The sequence below is a fragment of the Salvelinus alpinus genome, chromosome 8 (genome assembly GCF_045679555.1).
Source record: "Salvelinus alpinus chromosome 8, SLU_Salpinus.1, whole genome shotgun sequence".
Lineage (NCBI taxonomy): Eukaryota > Metazoa > Chordata > Actinopteri > Salmoniformes > Salmonidae > Salvelinus > Salvelinus alpinus.
Window position 1 is genome coordinate 59,815,430 of NC_092093.1, and position 26,876 is coordinate 59,842,305.

Genomic DNA, 26,876 nt, shown 5'->3' on the forward strand with positions numbered 1-26,876 from the left:
GTAACTCAACTATAGTGTTCTAATACTGTAACTATAGTGTTCTATTACTGTAACTCAACTACAGTGTTCTATTATTGTAACTCAACCATAGTGTTATATTACTGTAACTCAACTATAGTGTTCTATTACTGTAACTCAACTACAGAGTTCTATTATTGTAACTCAACCATAGTGTTCTATTACTGTAACTCAACTATAGTGTTCTATTACTGTAACTCAACCATAGTGTTCTATTACTGTAACTCAACTATAGTGTTCTATTACTGTAACTCAACTATAGTGTTCTATTACTGTAACTATAGTGTTCTATTACTGTAACTGTAGTGTTCTATTACTGTAACTCAACTATAGTGTTCTATTACTGTAACTATAGTGTTCTATTACTGTAACTCAACTATAGTGTTCTATTACTGTAACTCAACTACAGTGTTCTATTACTGTAACTCAACCACAGTGTTCTATTACTGTAACTCAACTATAGTGTTCTATTACTGTAACTATAGTGTTCTATTACTGTAACTCAACTATAGTGTTCTATTACTGTAACTCAACTATAGTGTTCTAATACTGTAACTATAGTGTTCTATTACTGTAACTATAGTGTTCTATTACTGTAACTCAACTACAGTATTCTATTATTGTAACTCAACCATAGTGTTCTATTACTGTAACTCAACTATAGTGTTCTATTACTGTAACTATAGTGTTCTATTACTGTAACTGTAGTGTTCTATTACTGTAACTCAACTATAGTGTTCTATTACTGTAACTATAGTGTTCTATTACTGTAACTCAACTATAGTGTTCTATTACTGTAACTCAACTATAGTGTTATATTACTGTAACTCAGCTATAGTGTTCTATTACTGTAACTCAACTATAGTGTTCTATTACTGTAACTATAGTGTTCTATTACTGTAACTCAACTATAGTGTTCTATTACTGTAACTCAACTACAGTGTTCTATTACTGTAACTCAACCACAGTGTTCTATTACTGTAACTCAACCATAGTGTTCTATTACTGTAACTCAACTATAGTGTTATATTACTGTAACTCAGCTATAGTGTTCTATTACTGTAACTCAGCTATAGTGTTCTATTACTGTAACTCAACCATAGTGTCTGACATATTGCTTATTATCTTTATGTAGTCAGATAAACATTTGAATAGGCTAATTGCTTAGTCTTGTTACGAGTCGCATGTGATGTACAGTTGAAGTCGGAAGTTAACATCACTTAGGTTGGAGTCATTAAAACTAGTTTTTCAACCACTCCACAAATTTCTCGTTAACAAACTATAGTTTTGGCAAGTCGGTTAGGACATCTACTTTGTGCATGACACAAGGATAATTTCCAACAATTGTTTACAGACAGATTATTTCACTTATAATTCACTGTATCACAATTCCAGTGGGTCAGAAGTTTACATACAATAAGTTGACTGTGCCTTTAAACAGCTTGGAAAATTCCAGAAAATTATGTCATGGGTTTAGAAGATTCTGATAGGCGAATTGACATCATTTGAGTCAATTGGAGGTGTACCTGTGGATGTATTTCAAGGCCTAACTTCAAACGCAATGCCTCTTTGCTTGACATCATGGGAAAATCTAAATAAATCAACCAAGACCTCAGAAAAACAATTGTAGACCTCCAAAAGTCTGGTTCATCCTTGGGAGCAATTTCCAAACACCTGAAGGTACCACATTCATCTGTACAAACAATAGTACGCAAGTATAAACACCATGGGACCACACAGCCGTCATACCACTCAGGTCTCCTAGAGATGAACGTACTTTGGTGTGAAAAGTGCAAATCAATCCCAGAACAACAGAAAAGGACCTTGTGAAGACGCTGGAGGAAACAGGTAGAAAAGTATCTATATCCACAGTAAAAGGAGTCCTATATTGACATAACCTGAAAGGCCTCTCAGCAAGGAAGAAGCCACTGCTCCAAAACTGCCATATTGTCACGTTCTGACCGTAGGTCCTTTTTTATGTCTTTATTTTAGTTTGGTCAGGGCGTGAGTTGGGGTGGGCATTCTATGTTGTTTTTCTATGTTTTGTTCTGTATGTTATATTTCTATGTGTTTGACCTAGTATGGTTCTCAATCAGAGGCAGGTGTCAGTCGTTGTCTCTGATGGGGAGCCATATTTAGGTAGCCTGTTTTCTATTGTGTATTGTGGGTGATTGTTTCCTGTGTTAGTGTTTGCACCATACGGTACTGTTTCGGTTTTCATTTATTCTCTTGTTCTTTTGTATTTTGTATTCATTCTCTATTAAATGATATTATGGATACGTACCACGCTGCATTTTGTTCCTCCTCTCCTTCCACCAACGAAAGCCGTTACACATATAAAAGCCAGACTACGGTTTGCAACTGCACATGGGGACAAAGATCGTACTTTTTGGAGAAATGTCCTCTGGTCTGATGAAACAAAAATAAAACTGTTTGGCCATAATGACCATCGTTATGTTTGGAGGAAAAAGAGGCTTGCAAGTCGAAGAACAACCATCCCAACCGTGAAGCACGGGGGTGGCAGCATCATGTTGTTGGGGTGCTTTGCTGCAGGAGGGACTGGTGCACTTCACAAAATAGATGGCATCATGAGATGGAAAATTATGTTGATATATTGAAGCAACATCTCAAGACATCAGTCAGGAAGTTAAAGCTTGGTCACAAATGGGTCTTCCAAATGGACAATGACCAAGCAGACTTCCAAAGTTGTGGCAAAATGGCTTAAGGACAACAAAGTAAAGGTATTTGAGTGGCCATCACAAAGCCCTGACCTCAATCCCATAGAAATGTTGTGGACAGAACAGAAAAAGCGTGTGCGAGCAAGGAGGCCTACAACCTGACTCAGTTACACCAGCTCTGTCAGGAGGAATGGGTCTCCCTCTTATTGTGGGAAGCTTGTGGAAGGCTACCCGGAATGTTTGACCCAAGTTAAACAATTTAAAGGCAATGCTAACAAATACTAATTGAGTGTATGTAAACTTCTGACCCACTGGGAATGTGATGAAAGAAATAAAAGCTGAAATAAATCATTCTCTCCACAATTATTCTGACATTTCACATTCTTAAAATAAAGTGGTGATCCTAACTGACCTAAAACAGGGAATTTGTACTAGGATTAAATGTCAGGAATTGTGGAAAAACTGAGTTTAAATGTATTTGGCTAGAGTGTAAACTTCCAACTGTAAACATCCGACTTCAACTGTATATATAATATACTGTATATTCAAATATCAAATATAACTGCCCACTGCAGAGTATTCGTTGGGGTTCTCATTTTGGCACAAAGCTCAACTATCCAGTACAGGAAAACTCCAATAGACGAGAGGTCTCCTAATAGTGACAAATGAACTGACTGGCTGACAAACAGACTGGCTGGCTAACTGACTGGCTGATTGGCTGACTGGCTGATTGGCTGACTGGCTGACAAACAGACTGGCTGGCTAACTGACTGGCTGATTGGCTGATTGGCTGATTGGCTGACTGGCTGACTGGCTGGCTGTTTGGCTGTTTGGCTGATTGGCTGACTGGCTGACTGGCTGGCTGACTTGCTGACAAACTAACTGACTGGCTGGCTGACTGACAAATTACCTGACTGGCTGACTGGCTGACAAACTAACTGACTGGCTGGGTGACAAACTAACTGACTGGCTGGGTGACAAACTAACTGACTGGCTATTTTCAGTCTCCTCAAACATAACAAATCTTTGCACTCAATAGGGTCAACATTTTAAATAAGTGATACATTCATGAATCAATTAAACAGGCGTTTAACTGACACACAGTGCTCACCTTCGTCTGCAATAAAGTCTTTGAGTGAGGACCACGTCCGGTTGTTGCAGAAAAAGGTTGTGTTGGTGTTGAGGGTGTTGTTGACGCAGTGCGCCGTGCTGCGTACGCACTTCTGTCGCAGGTTACCCATGAAGAGCTGAAGGCCGATGAGGGCGAACACACTGAGGCAGAAAACGGTCAGGATCATCACGTCCGCAAGCTTCTTCACCGACTGGATCAGCGCACCCACGATGGTCTTCAGGCCTTCCCAGGAAAACAGGGGCAGAGGTCAATAGGTCAGCATGCACACACATGGACATGGAAATGGACACAGTAATTATCTTTGGCTAGCTAGCTCTGTGTAATCATAAGGAGTTGGTTTAGATCTAGAATCTGAAGTTATGGTTATTGTGAATATGTAATTTATTAACAAAACATTTTGAAAAAATTATAAAAAATTCTGGAAGCTAGTGGTCTGGTTACTTTTTACAATCACATACAGTATAGTAGTAACAGTGACTTAAGTATTGTGTATTACTATGTATAATACAATATACAGATTACAACTATTGTATTAGGAACAATACAACGACTCACTATCCATAATCATGACATGGATTAAATATACTGTACAGTATCAAATTCAGAACATCAAAGCCACACACACACAACTTTAAGACACCAACACCACAGTGAAGACAAAAAGAAAGCTAACGCAAACAAACTAACCACAGCAGAAAGAAAAATCTTTTCGAGATATCAAAAATGCACCGCAAATTCACAATGTATGCTCATTGACAACAGACACTTCCCAAAATAATGAGTGAAACCATCTAATTGAACTAGTTTAGGCTGGCTGGCTGGCTGGCTGACTGGCTGATAAACTAAATAACTGACTGACTGACAAACCAACTGACTGACTGGCTGACTGACTGGCTGACAAACCAACTGACTGACTGGCTGACAAACCAACTGACTGACTGGCTGACTGACTGGCTGACTGACTGGCTGACAAACCAACTGACTGACTGGCTGACTGACTGGCTGACAAACCAACTGACTGACTGGCTGACAAACTAAATAACTGACTTACTGACAAACCAACTGACTGACCGACAAACTAACTGACTGGCTGACTGGCTGACAAACCAACTGGCTGACTGGCTGACAAACCAACTGACTGACTGACTGACAAACCAACTGACTGACTGGCTAACTGACTGGCTGGCTGGCTGGCTGACAAACTTACTGACTGGCTGACTGGCTGACAAACTAACTGACTGACTGCCTGGCTGACAAATTAACTGACTGGCTGACTATGGCGGCTGACTGGCTGACTAACTTACTGACTGGCTGACTATGGCAGCTGACTGGTTGACTATGGCAGCTGACTGGCTGACAAACTAACTGACTAGCTGGCTGGCTGGTTGGCTGACTAACATACTGACTGGCTGACTGGCTGACAAACTAACTGACTGGCTGACAAACTAACTGACTGGCTGACAAACTAACTGACTGGCTGACAAACTAACTGACTGGCTGACAAACTAACTGACTGGCTGACAAACTAACTGACTGGCTGACTGACTGACTAACTTACTGACTGGCTGGCTGGCTGGCTGACTGACTGACTGACTGACTGGCTGACTGACTAACTTACTGACTGGCTGGCTGGCTGACTGACATATTTAGACTTTAACCCTGTCTCAGAGTGTGCCCAAAGCATTTCCAAGTTTTCCTAGCATTTTGTTTGCTAGCTAATTATATAATGTATCATCTGAGCCTATGCTATTATCTCACTATCCTGATTCCTACTGGATTAAAGGTAGTGTAGCTGGGGCAGGGGCAGAATGCTGCACAGTACAATATGAACACAAAGAAGAATTGACAGCCTCTAAGCCATCGCTTCCACTCTGGCATTTACAGCAGACGGCGTGGGCCAAAGGAGGTCAGCCGTGAAGAGCCTGACGCACCATGTCTCTGAAGAGCACCAGACAACAGGAAGTAGTGGTGGAATACCTGGGCCATGACTGATGTAAATTAGCCCCTTCAGAGTAGATACTGGGTACCTATGGTACTGGCAATCCCTATGTGACCTAACCAGGAACAACTCCAGGCCCTAGTTAGGCTAAAGTAAAAAGTAGAGTTGAGGGTTTTTCCCTGGTCAGGTCAAGTGGACATGTTATGTACTGTAGGATTACAGATGTAGGATCTTAATTTGGCCAGTTTTTCACAGCAGGAAAATAATCCTGCAGCAACAGAAAATGTGAATTATTGTTTGGATTATAATTAATTACATTTTTTGTAGGGGTAGATACAGTTTATGTTAGAGCAAATCAATTCGGACATTTTAAAGTGGAAATTACTAACTTTAGAAGTATTTTAAGACCATGAATACACTACAAGTTTGCATTTCCTGCTGTGCATGACATTTCCTGCAACAACAAGGTGATCAAATTAAGATCCTAAATCATATAGGGTCCTGCTCAGAAATATACTGCACTATATGTTCCTAAGGGTACTGTACAGCTATTTCATCCAAATGAGATTTAGTCCTACTTGAGTAGAGATCCATTCTGAATGGGGAGCATCTGTTGTGAATTGAGTTATTATTACCATACGAAGTGGTATTTGACTATACCCATGCCTGTTTGATGTTAAACACTAAGGGTGAATGAGACCTGTTGAGTTTAACTAGGCAAGTCAGTTAAGAACAAATTCTTATTTACAATGACAGCCTACCAGGGAACAGTGAGTGTGTGGACCTGCCTTGTTCAGGGGCAGAACGACATATTTTTACCTTGTCAGCTCGGGGATTCTATCCAGCAACCTTTCAGTTACTAGCCCAACGCTCTAACCACTAGGCTACCTGCCGCCATAAAGGTAACATGATCTTTGGGCTTCAGGCCAGATGTCATGCTGAAACTTTATCCATGGACTACATTCACTTTGTTGATGTCTATAGCATAGTGTTTGCATATAGCAGGTGGACGCAAGCATGGATGCATGACCACTAGATTTTTAAAATGTATTTTATTTTTATTTTTAATAAATGACTGACATACAAACTTAACATCTTAATACAAAACAAACTATAGGCAAACATATTCTATAGAGTACCTAAAAATGTGAGAATCCTCAATTTTGAATCAAAGGTTACCCAACCCAAAGGTCTCATTTCCTACACCTCTGGCATTTCCACTCACTGGTTATTTAATCAACAGAAACAAAAATGAAATGACAAGGGACTCTGTTCCAATACCCACACTAGCAGGCCACTTTGAATGCATTGCTTCATCCTAAGTAGTGTGCTAATAAGGACGTATTGGAACGTAGCCGGGGGGTTTAGTTCTTCCAGCGGTGGGTGGTGTCTTAGTGTTTGAAACTCCCTTCTCACCTGGGATGACTGAGATAGTTTTCAGTGCTCGTAGGACTCTGAATGTCCGTAATGCTGAGACATTGCCCAGGTCCACAAATTCAGTAACATATCTGCAATAAGCGAAAGTCAAGCAGACACAATGACAAAGCACCAACGACAGGCAAAACACAACAGGTGAAGGGCCAGGATTGGAGGAGAGAAAAGAGGGGGGAATGTGGCTAGAGGTCAAGGGTCAGAGAGAGTGGCTTTGGATTGGAGAGAGGAGGAAGAGGGGGGAGGGGCTTGTACAAAATAGTAACAGTACGTGGACTGGACAATAGAAGATGCAACCCATTTTTTCGGTAACACTGCAGCAGCAGGGGAGACTCCCTCTTACCTGGGATTACCGAAATAGTTTTCAATGCTCTGAGTACCCTGAATGTTCGAAGTGCTTGGAGATTGCCTACTTTAACAGACTCGGTTAGCAACCTGCAGGATCAAATTACAGTTATTTGGTCAAACACAAAAAAGGAAAGATGACTGTAGGCTAAGCACTGCTCACTGTGTCTTAGTGTGTTGTTTCCCTGGAGAACAGGACAGAAACAGCACAGCATAGATATTTAAAGGGACCCTTTTGACCTTTACGACTGCTGTTAGTGTGTCTCCAAACCAAGAGACAGATGAGATTCCAGAAAATGTTGGAAAAACCAGTATGGTGCCAGTCCATGTGCTGCTTATTTGAGTTACAGTATATCAAGTCTTCTGGACCGAAATGGTTCCATTCCCTATTACATTTCTTAGGTGAGTTTCCCAAAAGCTTCATAGCTAACACGGCACGTTATTTCTCTTGGGGACCCAGGCCCAGCCTACTTGTAGAACAGCAAAAAGTGCCGGCTCTGGGATTCAAACCAGCGACCTTACGGTTACTGGCCCAACGCTCTTAACCACTAGGCTACCTGCCAACCCACAGGGGGGATGACATCCCTCCGTTTCCATGGGAACCCACGGGGTTGGGGGTGTGGACATTTATCAGCGTGGTGGGGGGGTTAACCACTTCTCCGATCATCAGTCTGAATTTAATAAAGCCAGCAGCGAGAAGGAAGGTAGCCTGTCGTAGAAACTAGCAGGAGGGCTGCGAGGGTCGGTGACTTATGTGTTCCTGTCCTGCTAAAGATCCATCTGACCCCACAGAGGCTTCCAGTTCAAGGACGACTGGTCCTCTGGAAGGAGAGGTAAATAAAACTGTAGAAGCCAAAAGAGATATCAGCACTTCATCACCGTACGGGGGGATGCTTGGGGGGGGCTGGGGGGGGGGGGGGTGTTCAAAATTGTTGCCTTAGAAAAAGGTGCTGTGTTTAGACCATCCACAGTAGAAGGTCAGGAGCAAAATACATTATTCAAAAGCAACTTAAGGTGCTTTCTACACCCACACAACCAAAGCAAAATATAACATTTTGGTCATTTAATTCAGGTTGCATTGTACAATTTTGGAAGTAAAAGTTTGCACTGTAACGGTTGGCAAAAAAAAGGATTGAAGAGGATTGAAGTATAATATACCTCTATTACAGTAATGCAAATGTCACAATCAAATTTCGAGGAAAATGTCATTGTTTTATAATCATAAAGAGAAGCCCTCAATATTGAGGTCAAATATTAATTGAAGCTTCAGAGTTGAGGATCATTCCTCTTATCTGAGTTGTATAGCACTTTGTCAACTCGAATTCATCTCCAATTGGATCAGTAACTAATCCCGATGTTAGTGATTTTCAGTTAATCATTAAGTAACATGGATGCATCAAAAAGATGTGTCAACTTAAAACAACCAAGTTGTTTTCATAGAACTGTAGTCTCCTCCAATATTGAAGAACAAGAGGAAGTAAGAACAGCATCCGCAAACTTTTACTTCCAGTGACATTTTTCGGTCGAACGTAAAGGGACTTGACAAAGGAGTACAGAGGAGAGATAGACGGAGGTCAGAACATAACATGTCAGACAATAAATATCATACAATACTCTAATACACTCTTCACACTATTGTGCCAACCCAAACCGTACTCTGCTGGCTCAGATGTTTTCCTTTCACGTTTTTCATTCCAGCACGGTTACAACAACTGTTACAACATTGTGGATGCATAACCAGGCCAGCACAGTACAGCTTGGCTCGGCTCAGTTCGACTCAGCTCAATAGTGTGAAAAGAGTATTAGAGAAGGAATAAAAGGGCTTCTATTGCTTTGAAAGTTCAGGTTAGAAGGAAGGATAGGACAGGTTAGAGGGAAGGAGAGGACAGGTTAGAGGGAAGGAGAGGACAGGTTAGAAGGAAGGAGAGGACAGGTTAGAAGGAAGGAGAGGACAGGTTAGAAGGAAAGAGAGGACAGGTTAGAAAGAAGGAGAGGACAGGTTAGAAGGAAGGAGAGGACAGGTTAGAAGGAAGGAGAGGACAGGTTAGAAGGAAGGAGAGGACAGGTTAGAAGGAAGGAGAGGACAGGTTAGAAGGAAGGAGAGGACAGGTTAGAAGGAAGGAGAGGACAGGTTAGAAGGAAGGAAAGGACAGGTTAGAAGGAAGGAGAGTGGAGGTTAGAAGGAAGGAGAGGACAGGTTAGAAGGAAGGAGAGGACAGGTTAGAAGGAAGGAGAGGACAGGTTAGAAGGAAGGAGAGGGCAGGTTAGAGGGAAGGAGAGGACAGGTTAAAAGGAAAGAAGGAGAGGACAGGTTAGAGGGAAGGAGAGGACAGGTTAAAAGGAAAGAAAGGGCAGGTTAAAAGGAAGGGTTAGGGTCACACAGTAACAGGAGAGATACAGGGAGGTCTACTGTAACAAGAGAGATACTTACGCCATGACAATCACACTGAAATCCAGCCAGTTCCAAGGGTCCCGCAGGAAGGTAAATGGCCCCACACAGAATCCCCTCGCCAGAATCTTTATCAACGATTCAAACGTGTAAATGCCAGTGAAAGTGTACCTGGGTGGGTGAATGGGGTAAGGGAAGGGGAGAACAAAAGGTCAAAACATTAGCAAGCAACGGCATAAGCTAGGGTGAGGGACAACCCCCCCTTCTTCCTTCACATGGTTGCCCCAACTCCAAGTGCAGTTCTAATAAAATAAAATGTAAAAAGAAGAAAGAAACCAAGAAGGAAAGGGACAGAGAGGTAAACATGTAGCAGATTTAGGGAGACACAGAGACACAGGACAGAAAGAATGAGAAGCGCATGGACAGTACAGCACTTGTCAGCCCAGAGGGAATGAGACAGACAGCAAGCTCTTTGACAGCAGTGCTCCTTGATGAGTTAAGCAGGTCATCAAGACAAGAATATGCATTAAAATCCAGGATGTCACTGTAATGTATTGGTTTGGCTCAGACTGACGGGAGTCATTGAACTGTACTTTACAGTGACAGTATATATCAGTCCAAGTCAATACATTAGTCACTTAATTGTAACATCGAATAAATGAAAGAGAGTGAGAGAGAGACACTCTTCAGAGTCAAAGGACACTGGGATGAAGGATGCAGCATTCGGCGGAAGTGCACAGCCATATTCCTTTTAGTTTCTGTCATAGCTACTGACTCAGTTCTTCCTGTAAGGTTAATGGTTAACAAGGGAGACTGTGACTGGCTCTGAGTCATTTCATGCTACAGATTGTTCCAATGAGCCCCTTTTTGAGTGAGAATATAAACAGCCTGATTTGTAGTGTGTTGTTGACAGTGCAGATTCCATTTGCTGAACGGCTGCCTTCATTAAAGGTAAACTTGGCAGGCTGACTCTGGCTTAAGACAGGGTGGTTGCTTTTCATAACATAGAGGACTACACTACATTGGTTACATGTCTGTGGGTCAAATACACTCTGTCCATATGACAGATGCCTCTGCCTAACAGCAAATCCATAGTGTGGGATGGACTTATACTCTGAATGATTGAGAATAGAGAAGAGAGAGAGAGAGAGAGGGAGACATTACAAATAGATAGATACACAGCCTGCCAGCCAGCCAGCCAGACAGACAGCCAGACATATTGATAGATAGATAGATAGATAGATAGATAGATAGATAGATAGATAGATAGATAGATAGATAGATAGATAGATAGATAGATAGATAGATAGATAGATAGATAGATAGATAGATAGATAGATAGATAGATAGATAGATAGATAGATAGATGTTAATTTGTATTGTTTATTTCACTTTTGTATAATATCTACCTCACTTGCTTTGGCAATGTTAACCCATGTTTCCCATGCCAATAAAGCCCCTTGAATAGAATAGAATAGAATAGAATAGAATAGAATAGAATAGATAGATAGATAGATAGATAGATAGATAGATAGATAGATAGATAGATAGATAGATAGATAGATAGATAGATAGATAGATAGATAGATAGATAGATAGATAGATAGATAGATAGATAGATAGATAGATAGATAGATAGATAGATAGATAGATAGATAGATAGATTTTACCCAAGTCCAACTCTACTGATCCCATTTCTACAAAACTTCATTTGAATGATAATTCCCATTCCATCATTGATTTTGCTTTCAGTTGTATGTTTATCGTAGTGGTTGGAATATGAATCCCTTTAATGAAAATTTAAGAAGGCATAAACGGTATGTGTCACCCATGGTTGTTCATTCCGATGCAGCATAGCAAGAGTGCAATTAGCAAATTAGCTGGGTACACTAAAATCGTGAACTTACTTGCTAATTGTGGTTGGCAAGGCAACAAACACCTGGCAAAGCGTTACATCAGGACACATAGGGCACAGAGGGTCAATACAGTCAAAGAGGTTTGAGGGAACAGAAAATAAAGAACACAAGAGAGAATTCACAGAAGAAGCTAGCGTCAATGCTGAGAGACAGAGAAGATGGGAGGACAAGGCATACTTACTCTACATACTTGGCCCAATACTCTGGTTCCGACATGGCCATGAAGCAACAGTTGGTCAAAATAGTGCACATTATGAACAGACTGAATAATGTGCACGTGGTTAAGGAAAATGGTGATTCAATAACAACATATACATACATCACAACGCTACTATTCTGAATATAAAGACATAATGATTATGCCCTTGTACCCCGTTTAGGTTTGGTTTGCCTGCTGTCATTATCACTGTCATTGAGCAGAGTAAAGAGAACAAAAAAAAATTGCTAACACGTTATGGGAAAGGGAAAGGGGGATACCTAGTCAGTTGTACAACTAAATGCATTCAACTGAAATGTGTCTTTTGCATTTGGCCCAACCCCTCTGGGAAAGAAAGAAATATCACATTTACATAAGTATTCAGACCGTTTACTCAGTACTTTGTTGAAGCACCTTTGGCAGCGATTACAGCCTCGAGTCTCCTTGGCAATGATGCCACAAGCTTGGCACACCTGTATTTGGGGAGTTTCTCCCATTCTTCTCTGCAGATCCACTCAAGATCTGTCAGGTCGGATGGGGAGCATTGCTGAACAACTATTTTCAGGTCTCTCCAGAGATGTTCAACCGGGTTCAAGTCCGGGCTCTGGCTGGACCACTCAAGGACATTCAGAGACTTGTCCCGAAGCCACTCGTGCGTTGTCTTGTTTATGTGCTTAGGGTCGTTGTCCTGTTGGAAGGTTAACCTTCACCCCAGTCTGAGGTCCTGAGCGCTATGGGGCAGGTTTTCATCAAGGATCTCTCTGTACTGTAATCCATTCATCTTTCCCTTGATCCTGACTAGTCTCCCAGTCTCTGCCGCTGAAAAACATCCCAACAGGATGATGCTGCCACCACCATGCTTCACCGTAGGAATGATGCCAGTTTTCCTCCAGAAGTGACGCTTGGCATTCAGGCCAAAGTGTTAAATCCTGGTTTCATCAGACCAGAGAATTTTGTTTCTCATGGTCTAAGAGTCCTTTAGGTGCCTTTTGGCAAACTCCAAGCGGGCTGTCATGTGCCTTTTACTGAGGAGTGGCTTCCGTCTGGACACTCTACCATAAAGGCCTGATTGGTAGAGTGCTGCAGAGATGGTTGTCTTTCTGGAAAGTTCTCCCATCTCCACAGAGGAACTCTGGAGCTCTGTCAGAGTGACCATCGGGTTCTTGGTCACCTCCCTGACCAAGGCCCTTCTCCTCCGATTGCTCAATTTGGCCGGGTGGCCAGTTCTAGGAAGAGTCTTGGTGGTTCCAAACTTCTTCCGTTTAATAATGATGGAGGCCACCGTGTTCTTGGGGACCTTCAATGCTGCAGAAATATTTGGTACCCTTCCCCAGATCTAGAACCAGGTTTGGCCGGGGTAGCCCGTCATTGCACATAAGAATTTGTTATTAACTGACTGGCCTAGCTAAATAAAAGTTAAATAAACAATTAAATAAATACATAAAAAGATCTGTGCCTCGACACAATCCTGTCTTGGAGCTCTACGGACAATTCCTTCAACCTCATGGCTTGGTTTCGGCTCTGACATCCACTGTCAACTGTGGGACCTTATATAGACAGGTGTGTGCCTTTCCAAATCATGTCCCATTGAATTTACCACAGGTGGACTCCAATCAAGTTGTAGAAACATCTCAAGGATGATCAATGGAAACAGGATGCGCCTGAACTCAATTTCGAGTCTCATAGCAAAGGGTTTGAGTACTAACGTAAATAAGATATTTCTATTTTTTTGTTTGAAAAGATTTGCAAAAATGTCTAAAAATGTGTTTTCACTTTGTCGTTATGGGGTATTGTGTGTAGAGTGATGAGGAAAATAGATAATTTTATCCATTTTAGAATAAGGCTGTAATGTAACAAAATTCAAGTCAAGGGGTCTGAATACTTTCCGAATGCACTGTATGTGTCCTCCAAGATGTATGTTAAGTTATTTCATCCAATTAGTATACTATTGTAAGACTGGGTAAGATGAATGATACTATACGTCCTCTAATTCGTATGATATTGTATGGCCGCTATTCCATTTATAATGTAACCTAACGTAACGTAATACTGTACATCAAACTAAATGGAGGGAACAGATTTAAGTGCCGAATCCTACGAATTGCCCTGAGATCAGGTTGGGCAAAGAGCAAGCACAGAACAAATATTCTAACTGTTTGCTGGGGGGGCGAAAGCTAATTGACGCCAACAATTATACCTCAGCTGTTGGTTAGCCCTGGCCACCATGGTGCTAATAGCATTATCATCCCGCTCCCACCTCCCTTCTCATTTCATAGGCAAGATTAGATCATCTGCTTTGCTGTGTGGAGAGTGGTAAGAGGAACCCAAACCGCTTATTTAAAAACATATTAAATATGCAACTTAAACTCAACCAGTGAGGTGGAATTGAGAAGGTGTTTATGGAAACTATGTGGCTTGAAAGTTGATTTCCTGTCCCAAATGTTCTATTTAGCCTATATTTTAGGATGCTGATTGGTTGATATGTCTATCAAACCTTTCTTGATAGAATAAATTGTCCCTCATTTGCATTAATAGTTGGAATTGGCTTGCTCTAGGCTACGCCAAAAGCAATGGGCTATTCGTATGGGAGAACTTTCTGCAAATGTATTGTTTCTTGTATTCATACACTCCTAGAAAAAAGGGTTCCAAAAGGGTTCTTCGGCTGTCCCCATAGCAGAACCCTTTGTGGTGTCAGAGAGAACCCTTTTTGGTTCCATGTAGAGCCCTCTGTGGAAAGGGTCCTACTAGGTATGCGAAAGGGTTCTACCTGGAACCAAAAAGGGTTCTTCAAAGGGTTATCCTATGGGGACAGCCGAAGAACCACTTTAGGTTCTAGATAGCACCTTTTTTCTATGAGTGCAGGTGGTTCAGAAACACCCTCAGGTGATGAATAACCTTGACTGAGACCTGAAGATTCCTCATGCTAATGCTAAGGCTTCAGCTCAGAGGGCTAGCCACAGGCGACCCAGGTTTAGAACCCCTGGTTAGTTACACAATCAAATGACCTACTAACAAAACAGAAGTGTCAAAATAATGGCTGCCGTGTCATAAGTCCTTTTGCCTGAGGAAGCACTGCATTACTATGAAGTACCTCTCTCATCCCGACGGCTCGTTTCAATTCCCACACTCACAGACAGCACTTTACTCAAATGAGTCACCATAACGATAAGCACCCTGGCTCTACAGAGGATTCCAGAGCTCCCACACTATTAATGAGAAAGTCAATTTCAGCATTATGTACAAATCAGACTGCTGCCAAAAAACTGCTAAGGCCTGGAATCCCAGGGTTTGTTTATAAACCGCTAGAGTAATGTACACAGGCGTTTTCTTACGCGCTAACTGGCCTGTCAAACTGCCAGTCGTCAAAGCATATCTTGGCGGCAGCTTTTGCCTCAATTATCATCCCTTTATGGAATGCTTACTTAGGTTTTTCCCCGCTTTAAGGTCTCATACGGCTTAATCTGCAGACTATATTCTATCTTCTCTCTTTGATGACTTCACTCACAGCTTTGTAGTGCTGTACCCCCTTTAAAGTAAGAGTGATCTGGCTACAACCTCATTGATCCCTTGTTAATAATCAAACATGTACCCTGATACCTTATGACCTTGGTCACTGCACAGTGCTTGACTTGGACTGAACTAGGTGCCGGGACTCATTTTGGGTGCCGTGACTGCTTATATTTCGGTGCAGAAGCTCCACAATACTTTTGAGCTAATATTCTATAAGAGGAACAAGCAGTTAAACATTTGAGGTGCCGGTACTCAATTCCAGTGTGAGCTCCTGCCCAAGTCAAGCACTGTCACTACAGTAAAATTCCATATGGGCTTTCCCAATCCTCTGAGCAAAGAAGCTGGTGTTGTTAGCTTGTCATAAACAGCATCACTTGACTTAGCTTACAGTAACCATCCAGTCTATTACATAACCTACCAGTAACCATCCAGTCTATTACATAACCTACCAGTAACCATCCAGTCTATTACATAATCTACCAGTAACCATCCAGTCTATTACATAATCTACCAGTAACCATCAAGTCTATTACATAATCTACCAGTAACCATCCAGTCTATTACATAACCTACCAGTAACCCTCCAGTCTATTACATAACCTACCAGTAACCCTCCAGTCTATTACATAACCTACCAGTAACCATCCAGTCTATTACATAACCTACCAGTAACCCTCCAGTCTATTACATAATCTACCAGTAACCATCCAGTCTATTACATAATCTACCAGTAACCATCCAGTCTATTACATAACCTACCAGTAACCATCCAGTCTATTACATAACCTACCAGTAACCATCCAGTCTATTACATAACCTACCAGTAACCATCCAGTCTATTACATAACCTACCAGTAACCATCCAGTCTATTACATAACCTACCAGTAACCATCCAGTCTATTACATAACCTACCAGTAACCATCCAGTCTATTACAGATGTAGGATCTTAATCTGATCACTCTTTTGTTGCTGAGAATTTTCCTGCACTGCAGGAAATACTAACTTGTAGTGTATTTGAAGTTTAAAAAGGCTTCTAAAGTTTGTAATTTCCACTTTAACGTGTCAGACTTACGTGCAATGAGTTCATTGCACATAAGGCAAGGGACAATTCTGTGTTGAGACATTTTCAAGAGATACTCAAATATTCTGATTTCAGAGTATAAGTCTAGTCCTGTTTAGAATCCTCTCAATCATTGATTGCGTAATGAAACAGTACACTACAAACTAATAGTGTGACTGATGCTCCCTCTGTTCACTGACGGTGAGACAGCAGGCAACACCAACGGCTCAAATCTGAGCAGCTCAACACCCTTCACAGTCCCTATTTCCCCGATCAGTACACAAGATCAACAATATTACAACAAGAATGACATGACAATCTATCTAGACAAACTGAACGAGAGTAGGCTCTTACAGGCTATCCCAAGGCTTTAACTTCCCTCCAAAATGTTAAATCTCTGCTCACTGATTTTCATTTTGAAACCCACCTCCTAAAACAGACAAGTGTTGGTGGAATTTTGAGTGTTCCACCAGAAAGGATATGAGTGAACTAAAACCTTTATCGATGCTCTTCTAACAGGATGAAAGGGGCTAAAAATATAGAGTGCAGATGTGGCACTAAATCGGAAGATGGCCTTCCCTTTGTTCAGTACTATAAAAGTCTGTGGAGAAACAGAAAGTGAGATAGACAGAGAGGGGGGGGGGGGGGGGGTGATAGAAAGGGACAAGGGACAGAGAGATGCGTCATGGTTAAGGACAACATGGCATGGCAATAAACATGTACAATAAACTTGCAGTGACACCAACCACACACTCACATCTACACACACACACACACACACGCACTCACATCTACACACACACTCACACACTCACATCTACACACACATCTACACACACATTCACATATACACACACACACTCACATCTACACACACACACACACACACTCACATCTACACACACGCACTCACATCTACACACACACTCACATCTACACACACACTCACATCTACACAAACACACCCACATCTACACCAACACACTCACATCTACACACACACTCACATCTACACACACACACTCACATCTACACACACACTCACATCTACACACACACACACACACACACACACACACACACACACACACACACACACACACACACACACACACACACACACACTCACACACACACACACACACACACACACACACACACACGCACACACACACACATCTACACACACAGGCACAAACAAAAACACTGATTACGTGGCATAACGAGCAAGATGCTGCTAAAAAAGAAAGCAGGTCTATAGAACTCTTTACTCTTAAGGGAGTCTCCTCATAGGAGATACAACACAACAGAGAGGAAGGGGAATGATAACAGCCAACCTAGAATGTGCTGAAACTCCCATGTCCTCTATCAAATGCTGCTCTGTGCTTAAAGGGACATTACACTCAAAGTGTGTCAGATGTTTTCAGACCTCAAATGTAGTCTAATGTCAGGATGAGTCCACATCCCAAACCATCCGTTGTGTCGATCCAGCTATACGCCTCAACCCCAAATGGATGTAAATCGTAAATACCAAACTTTTGAAATTATATGGTGCATTCCATTTTGGAATGTGGCTAGTTGGATCGACAAATCAGATGGCCTGGAACGTGGACTAATCTCAACAGAAGACCACTTCGGAGGTATGAACATATCTGACAGATGTTGATTTTGGAGTATAATGTCCATTTAAAATTCAAGCAGGTCTGTTCACATGTCTGTTCAGGGTAGTTGAGAAAGTGTGAGAACATTACAGCGGCTGTAGTCACATCACTGGAGTGGAACATACTGTGAAGTAGTGTAATTGTTCCTCTAACATCCAGAGATACCAACCAACAAAGCTAACCCACTCTATACTACACTGTTGCACAACAAAGAAGTCTGAATGTCTATCTACTCTCTCACTTTCGCTGTGGACTCGTGTCAACCTATTGGATTATCAGATAGCGAGGCCTACACCGTTTAAGATAATCGATGACGGGTTGGTTTTGTTTCCACTGGAGGAGATGTGCACCTGGGCGGATTTGGGGACTTGAGGAGGGAGGGGAGAGAGAGAGTGAAAGAGAGTGAAAGAGAGAGAGAGAGAGAGAGAATGAAGAAGTGAGAGTGTATCCAGCTGACCAGTCCACTGTCCCCAGGAGAACTATCTATCCCCAGGAGAACTATCTATCCCCAGGAGAACAAAACATCCGGCGCCGAAACGAGATGGCCGCCTCGCTTCGCGTTCCTTGGAAAATATGCAGTATTTTGTTTTTTTATGTGTTATTTCTTACATCGGTACCCCAGGTAATCTTAGGTTTCATTACATACAGTCGGGAGGAACTACTGAATATACGATTAACGTCAACTCATCATCGTTCCTACCAGGAATATGACTTTCCCGAAACGGATCCAGTGTTTTGCCTTCCACCCAATACAATGGATCTGATCCCAGATCCCGACCCTGTGCGACGCCGTAAAAGGGGCAAACGAGGCGGTCTCCTGGCCAGGCTTCGGAGACGGGCACATCGCGCTCCACTCCCTAGCATACTACTCGCCAATGTCCAGTCTCTTGACAATAAGGTTGATGAAATCCGAGCACGGGTAGCATTCCAGAGAGACATCAGGGATTGCAACGTGCTCTGCTTCACGGAAACATGGCTAACTCAAGAGACGCTAACGGAGTCGGTGCAGCCAGCTGGTTTCTTCATGCATCGCGCCGACAGAAACAAACATCTTTCTGGTAAGAAGAGGGGCGGGGGGGTATGCCTTATGATTAACGAGACGTGGTGTGATCATCATAACAACACACAGGAACTCAAGTCATTCTGTTCACCTGATCTAGAACTCCTCACAATAAAATGTCGACCGCATTATCTACCAAGGGAATTCTCTTCAATCATAATCACAGCCGTATATATTCCCCCCCAAGCAGACACATCGATGGCCCTGAACGAACTTTATCTGACTCTTTGTAAACTGGAAACCACACACCCTGAGGCTGCATTCATCGTAGCTGGGGATTTTAACAAGGCTAATCTAAAAACAAAACTCCCTAAATTCTATCAGCATATCGATTGTGCTACCAGGGCTGGAAAAACCCTAGATCATTGTTATACTAATTTCCGCGACGCATATAAGGCCCTCCCCCGCCCCCCTTTCGGAAAAGCTGACCACGACTCCATTTTGTTGATTCCAGCCTACAAACAGAAACTAAAACAACAAGCTCCCGCGCTCAGGTCTGTTCAACGCTGGTCCGACCAATCTGATTCCACGCTTCAAGACTGCTTCGATCACGCGGATTGGAATATGTTCCGCATTGCGTCCAACAACAATATTGACGAATATGCTGATTCGGTGAGCGAGTTCATTAGGAAGTGCATTGACGATGTCGTACCCACAGCAACGATTAAAACATTCCCAAACCAGAAACCGTGGATTGACGGCAGCATTCGCGTGAAACTGAAAGCGCGAACCACTGCTTTTAACCAGGGCAAGGTGACCGGAAGCATGACCGAATACAAACAGTGTAGCTATTCTCTCCGCAAGGCAATCAAACAGGCTAAGTCCCAGTACAGAGACAAAATCGAGTCGCAATTCAACAGCTCAGACACAAGAGGTATGTGGCAGGGTCTACAGTCAATCACGGATTACAAAAAGAAAACCAGCCCCGTCGCGGACCAGGATGTCTTGCTCCCAGACAGGCTAAACAACTTTTTTGCCCGCTTTGAGGACAATACAGTGCCACTGACACGGCCCCCTACCAAAACCTGCGGGCTCTCCTTCACTGCAGCCGAGGTGAGTAAAACATTTAAACGTGTTAACCCTCGCAAGGCTGCAGGCCCAGACGGCATTCCCAGACGCGTCCTCGGAGCATGCGCAGACCAGCTGGCTGGTGTGTTTACGGACATATTCAATCAATCCTTATCCCAGTCTGCTGTTCCCACATGCTTCAAGAGGGCCACCATTGTTCCTGTTCCCAAGAAAGCTAAGGTAACTGAGCTAAACGACTACCGCCCCGTAGCACTCACTTCCGTCATCATGAAGTGCTTTGAGAGACTAGTCAAGGACCATATCACCTCCACCCTACCGGACACCCTAGACCCACTCCAATTTGCTTACCGACCCAATAGGTCCACAGACGACGCAATCGCAACCACACTGCACACTGCCCTAACCCATCTGGACAAGAGGAATACCCATGTGAGAATGCTGTTCATCGATTACAGCTCAGCATTTAACACCATAGTACCCTCCAAACTCGTCATCAAGCTCGAGACCCTGGATCTCGACCCCGCCCTGTGCAACTGGGTCCTGGACTTCCTGACGGGCCGCCCCCAGGTGGTGAGGGTAGGTAACAACATCTCCACCCCGCTGATCCTCAACACTGGGGCCCCACAAGGGTGCGTTCTGAGCCCTCTCCTGTACTCCCTGTTCACCCACGACTGCGTGGCCATGCACGCCTCCAACTCAATCATCAAGTTTGCGGATGACACTACAGTGGTAGGCTTGATTACCAACAACGACGAGACGGCCTACAGGGAGGAGGTGAGGGCCCTCGGAGTGTGGTGTCAGGAAAATAACCTCACACTCAACGTCAACAAAACAAAGGAGATGATTGTGGACTTCAGGAAACAGCAGAGGGAGCACCCCCCTATCCACATCGACGGGTCAGTAGTGGAGAAGGTGGAAAGTTTTAAGTTCCTCGGTGTACACATCACGGACAAACTGAATTGGTCCACCCACACAGACAGCGTCGTGAAGAAGGCGCAGCAGCGCCTCTTCAACCTCAGGAGGCTGAAGAAATTCGGCTTGTCACCAAAAGCACTCACAAACTTCTACAGATGCACAATCGAGAGCATCCTGTCGGGCTGTATCACCGCCTGGTACGGCAACTGCTCCGCCCACAACCGTAAGGCTCTCCAGAGGGTAGTGAGGTCTGCAGAACGCATCACCGGGGGCAAACTACCTGCCCTCCAGGACACCTACACCACCCGATGTCACAGGAAGGCCATAAAGATCATCAAGGACAACAACCACCCAAGCCACTGCCTGTTCACCCCGCTATCATCCAGAAGGCGAGGTCAGTACAGGTGCATCAAAGCAGGGACCGAGAGACTGAAAAACAGCTTCTATCTCAAGGCCATCAGACTGTTAAACAGCCACCACTAACATTTAGCGGCCGCTGCCAACATACTGACTCAACTCCAGCCACTTTAAAAATGGGAATTGATGGAAATTATGTAAAAATGTACCACTAGCCACTTTAAACAATGCCACTTAATATAATGTTTACATACCCTACATTACCCATCTCATATGTATATACTGTACTCTATATCATCTACTGCATCTTGCCATCTTTATGTAATACATGTACCACTAGCCACTTTAAACTATGCCACTTTATGTTTACATACCCTACAGTACTCATCTCATATGTATATACCGTACTCTATACCATCTACTGCATCTTGCCTATGCCGTTCTGTACCACCACTCATTCATATATCTTTATGTACATATTCTTTATCCCTTTACACTTGTATGTGTATAAGGTAGTAGTTGTGGAATTGTTAGGTTAGATTACTTGTTGGTTATTACTGCATTGTCGGAACTAGAAGCACAAGCATTTCGCTACACTCGCATTAACATCTGCTAACCATGTGTATGTGACTAATAAAATTTGATTTGATTTGATTTGAACTATCTATCCCCAGGAGAACTATCTATCCCCAGGAGAACTATCTATCCCCAAGAGAACTATCTATCCCCAGGAGAACTATCTATCCCCAGGAGAACTATCTATCCCCAGGAGAACTATCTATCCCCAGGAGAACTATCTATCCCCAGGAGAAATAGCTGTTCACACACCTCTCAGCCTCTTTCTGGGTCCTAGGCAAACCAGCCAAAGCTACTGCCTGATGAATTTTGAAAGAATACATTTGAAACTGAGCATCATGAAAACCGTAGCTTACTCTAGTCCCTGTCCTTTTCACATACTGTAACGGTATATTTTCCACTCCCTGGGCAGCTGATTCAATCAAATCATAATGTATTTTCTCAACTGCTACACACTGAAATCACAACTCATGCCACAGCAACTACAGCCATAGCTGTCAGTTCATTTAGATTTATCCACCAGCTTAAAAGCCTAATATTCACACGCTGGAATGCATGTTTAGTCCTACAGTAACTCCAGGGTTGCACATTTTTGTTCCAGCCCAACACTATCACACCTAAAGTTCACTCAGGACGTGCTAGTGCTGGGCTGGAACACAAATGTGCCACTCTGGGGGGGTTTACTTTAATACATACTGAATAGCACATGTGTCAAACTCATTCCACGGAGGAGTTTCTGCGGGTTTTCGCTCCTCCCTTGTACTTCATTGATGAATTAAGGTCACTAATAAGTAAGGAACTGCCTTCGCCTGGTTGTCTAGGGTTTAATTGAAATGAAAAAACTAAATCCAGCCAACACTAGGCCTTCCATGGCACGAGTTTGACACCACTGTCTTTAAAGAATCACCCTCTACACCAGGTCTGTTCAACGCAGGACCTGGAGTGCCGAAACACTTCACATTTTTTTTCTACCTGGTAGTAAATTGCACTCACCTGGTGTCTCAGGTCTGAATTAGTCCCTGATTAAAAGGAGAGGATGAAAAACAGAAGTGTTTCGGCACTCCAGTACCGACATTCAACAGCCCTACTTAACACGGTGAGAGGGGCATGATCCCATTTCAAAGCAGAACTTTAAACTCTTATTAGGGAAGAAGGAGTATGAGGGAAACAGATAGAGCTAGCGGTAGAAGAAGAAGGAGGAGTGTGAAGGAAACAGACAGAGCTACCGGTAGAAGAAGAAGAAAGAGTGTGAGGGAAACAGAGAGAGCTAGCAGTAGAAGAAGAAGGAGGAGTGTGAAGGAAACAGACAGAGCTACCGGTAGAAGAAGAAGAAAGAGTGTGAGGGAAACAGAGAGAGCTAGCAGTAGAAGAAGAAGGAGGAGTGTGAAGGAAACAGACAGAGCTACCGGTAGAAGAAGAAGAAAGAGTGTGAGGGAAACAGAGAGAGCTAGCAGTAGAAGAAGAAGAAGAAGGAGTGTGAGGGAAACAGAGGGGCTAGCAGTCTGTCTGTCTGTCTGTCTGTCTGTCTGTCTGTCTGTCTGTCTGTCTGTCTGTCTGTCTGTCTGTCTGTCTGTCTGTCTGTCTGTCTGTCTGACTCATCCTGCTATCCATCAGTCTGTCCTTTCCTTTACATCCTGCAAACGCACACACACACACGCGCACACACGCACACTTCCTGAATCAAAGGTCCAGTCACAGGGCCCAAACATGGGCATGGGGAATCCTTTCAACCCTTCCTCAAAGGCTCTGGCCACAGCCAGTTTCCATTAGGACTGATACTGACACATACACACAAGGACACACACACACACACACAAACACACAAACACACACACACACACACACACACACCATTTCAGAGCATTCATAAGGATGGTCATTGTGAATACATCAGAGGGGGAAATTGGTTCAGATGTATAAAAGAAGAAAGAAGATTCCAGTAATTGGAGTCGCACTAAAAAGGACATCCTTCAAGGAGGTCGAATACACAAAGGAAAGAGATGGCAGTGGTGATGTAAGAAGTGACACACACTTGGATACAAATTTGATATTCTCAGGCATCCAAGCATATAAGTGTAAGGACACTCAAGACACACACACACTGACACACCCACACACAGCCCTCCTCAAGGACCCCTCCCACCCCCTTCTCACTCTCTGGTTCATGAAATAGAACGGGTCGAAGTCCTCCAGTGGGACGCCCACCAGGCCGTTGGGGATGTCGCCGAAGATGCGCGGCAGCTGTTTGCCGGCCTCCAGGTCGGCCCGGGGCCTGGGCAGCTCCACATCTCCCAGGTCCTCCTGGTAGTGCTTGGTGCGCCGGGCCTCTTCCTCGGCGATCCGCTGCTCCACGGCAGCCAGGGACTCCCGGGTAAACCGGTGCAAGCTGTCAGGACCCGGTGGTAGCAGCAGGGTGGCCATCTTCTCATCCTGAGTCTCCTGTCCTAGGGATGACTTCACCAGCTACCAAGAGGGGAGGGAAAGAGAGAGAGTTCGGAGGGGGAGATAGAGAGAGATCGGGAGACGTAAAAGGTTAATCAACAGGGCAGTCACACATGGGAGGGTTATCAATCCTGAAAGCAGACCTGAGTTAACCTAAGGTCCTATTTGGTTGCTATAGTACTGTATAAGCTTGGGGGGGGGGGGGGGGGGGGTTGTCATTGATATAGCCTCCCATTCACCCCCATTATGTCTTCAGCACGGGCAATGCCTCTTCTGTCCTCAAAATAGATGGTGGTGCTATTGTGTTACATGGTGTGTGTGTGTGTGTGTGTGTATTGGGGGGAGTTATTGTGTGTGTGTGTGTGTGTGTTAGTGTGTGTGTGTGTGTCCACACTTCCATGTGCAAACAGATTAGGCCATCTGTTTTCTATTCTAATTGAATGATTGGACAAGCCTCATTTTTCATCCATTCATGCGTTTCTTCATGGTGTTCAACTTGTGAGAGTCCACATCAAAAGAACACCTGATGAGCCATTTACCAGTGTACAACAGACTTTTGAAATCATTCTACAAATACTTTAGCTGGGCTTGATTGAGCTTGCCTGGTAGCTGGCGCATTAGACCAACAGAATGGTCACAATTGCAAACTCCACCCATGTGTCATTCCAGACAGCCTAAAGCTTTTGGGGGGGGGGGGTAGTAGCAACCCAGGTCTGGCTTACAACCCAGGTCCAAAATCATAGTCACTTATACAGTCCCTCAATCAGGTAGCAATCTGCTCACTGAAAAATACAAGATCTAATAATCCTCTTAGCCAATCAGTAAAAGGCCCCACCTGATGGCCATCTTAGGACAGTCTCAGATTCATAAGTAGTTGGTGCCCAATTTGTAAGTCGCTCTGGATAAGAGCGTCTGCTAAATTACTTAAATGTAAATGTAAATGTAAATGTGTCAATTCTGTGCTTTTAAGATGACAACTTAATGGAAAAATACTGACTGACATTTCCTACGAGTACCCTCTTCATGAAATGCATTGTAACACATATATAACGCCTTATGAGCTACAGTATGTAATGTATAATAGTATAATGTACAACATGGCCGCTATTATACAACGGGTGGTTCTAATCCTGAATGATGATTGGTTAAAACAACATTACAGACGGTGTCTATTCCACAAGTTACCACCGGCCATGTAAATGTCTTTAATGTCTATGACATTAAAATGCCTATTTACTCTGTTCCATCTGACTGCGCAATCCACTGTCTCATCAGCACAGCCAGGCAATTTATAAACTTGATCTCCACTATAAAAAGCATCTAGACATTATCTCACATTTCTTTGAGAGTAACATTTACTTTTCAACAGCAGAGATTTGTATAAACCTTGCAGTCTGTCTCTCTGACATTTACAACATTGTTCCAATATTCAAATTCGATCTCCAGATGTCCCATAGTAATGAACATGTCGGGAGTTGGGATGAGACAGACAGGCAGGCCGCTTTTCTCAGCCAGTTGAAATCATGAATCAGCATAATTTTTATGGATATATACAAATAATTATCTATAGAAAACAGGTCAAAGGAAACAAAGTGCAGATAGTTTACTCTATTTCCAGCTTCAGTTTGAAGGGATTGTGTTAGCTGTGTTGTTGGCTAGCTCCTCTGAACAACAGTGTCCTGACGAGAGAGCACATTTTCTACGCCAGGTGGAATCGCGCATCATTAGCTCATTGTTATGGATTTATCCAAATTAAGGTCACTAGAAAACAGCTTAAATGTAAATGAGCTACTTTGCTGTTATTCTGGCTGCACTGTTTGGCATGACTGTAAATTAGCCATAGTTGGCTAGCTAGCAAGCAAGGGATATTAACGTTGCCAGCCAGTAAGGCAATGGAACACTTAGAACGAACGACTGAGTTGCGTCCATAGATACAGAAAAAAAAGAATGAACGACTGAGTCGTCTCTGTCAACCGAACTGATAGAACGAACAACCAGCCGGCATGGGTAGGAACCCTAGATTCGTGTCGGGACTATATTCTGTGGAAGGATGAAATGGTATGAAAAAATTTATCAAATGAAAATGTTTAATTTTTTAATTTTTAATGAAAATATGTAAATCATGATTTGAATATGTTGGTAACCCATTGTATAAAATTGATAATGCCCTCGAAGCCGGTGATCAGAGGATAAATTGGCACAGTTTGCCAACAACATTTG

General features: G+C 43.1%; 1 protein-coding gene across 3 annotated transcripts in view; it reads right to left on the reverse strand.

Annotated features, from left to right (window-relative positions):
• The window catches only part of LOC139583372 (sodium channel protein type 3 subunit alpha-like), a 199,313-nt gene that overhangs the window by 125,213 nt on the left and 47,224 nt on the right, over positions 1-26,876 (reverse strand). For 2 of the 3 annotated variants that reach the window (XM_071414375.1, XM_071414374.1), the window contains exons 1-4: positions 12,030-12,114; positions 9,975-10,103; positions 7,184-7,275; positions 3,808-4,050 (exon numbers count right to left, since the gene is read on the reverse strand). In XM_071414375.1, coding sequence (XP_071270476.1) covers positions 3,808-4,050; positions 7,184-7,275; positions 9,975-10,103; positions 12,030-12,100 — 535 coding nt within the window. In that variant the 5' untranslated portion in view covers positions 12,101-12,114. Of the gene's footprint in view, positions 1-3,807; positions 4,051-7,183; positions 7,276-9,974; positions 10,104-12,029; positions 12,120-17,098; positions 17,218-24,368; positions 24,678-26,876 lie in introns of those variants that run through there. The other variant, XM_071414376.1, reaches the window with a different exon arrangement.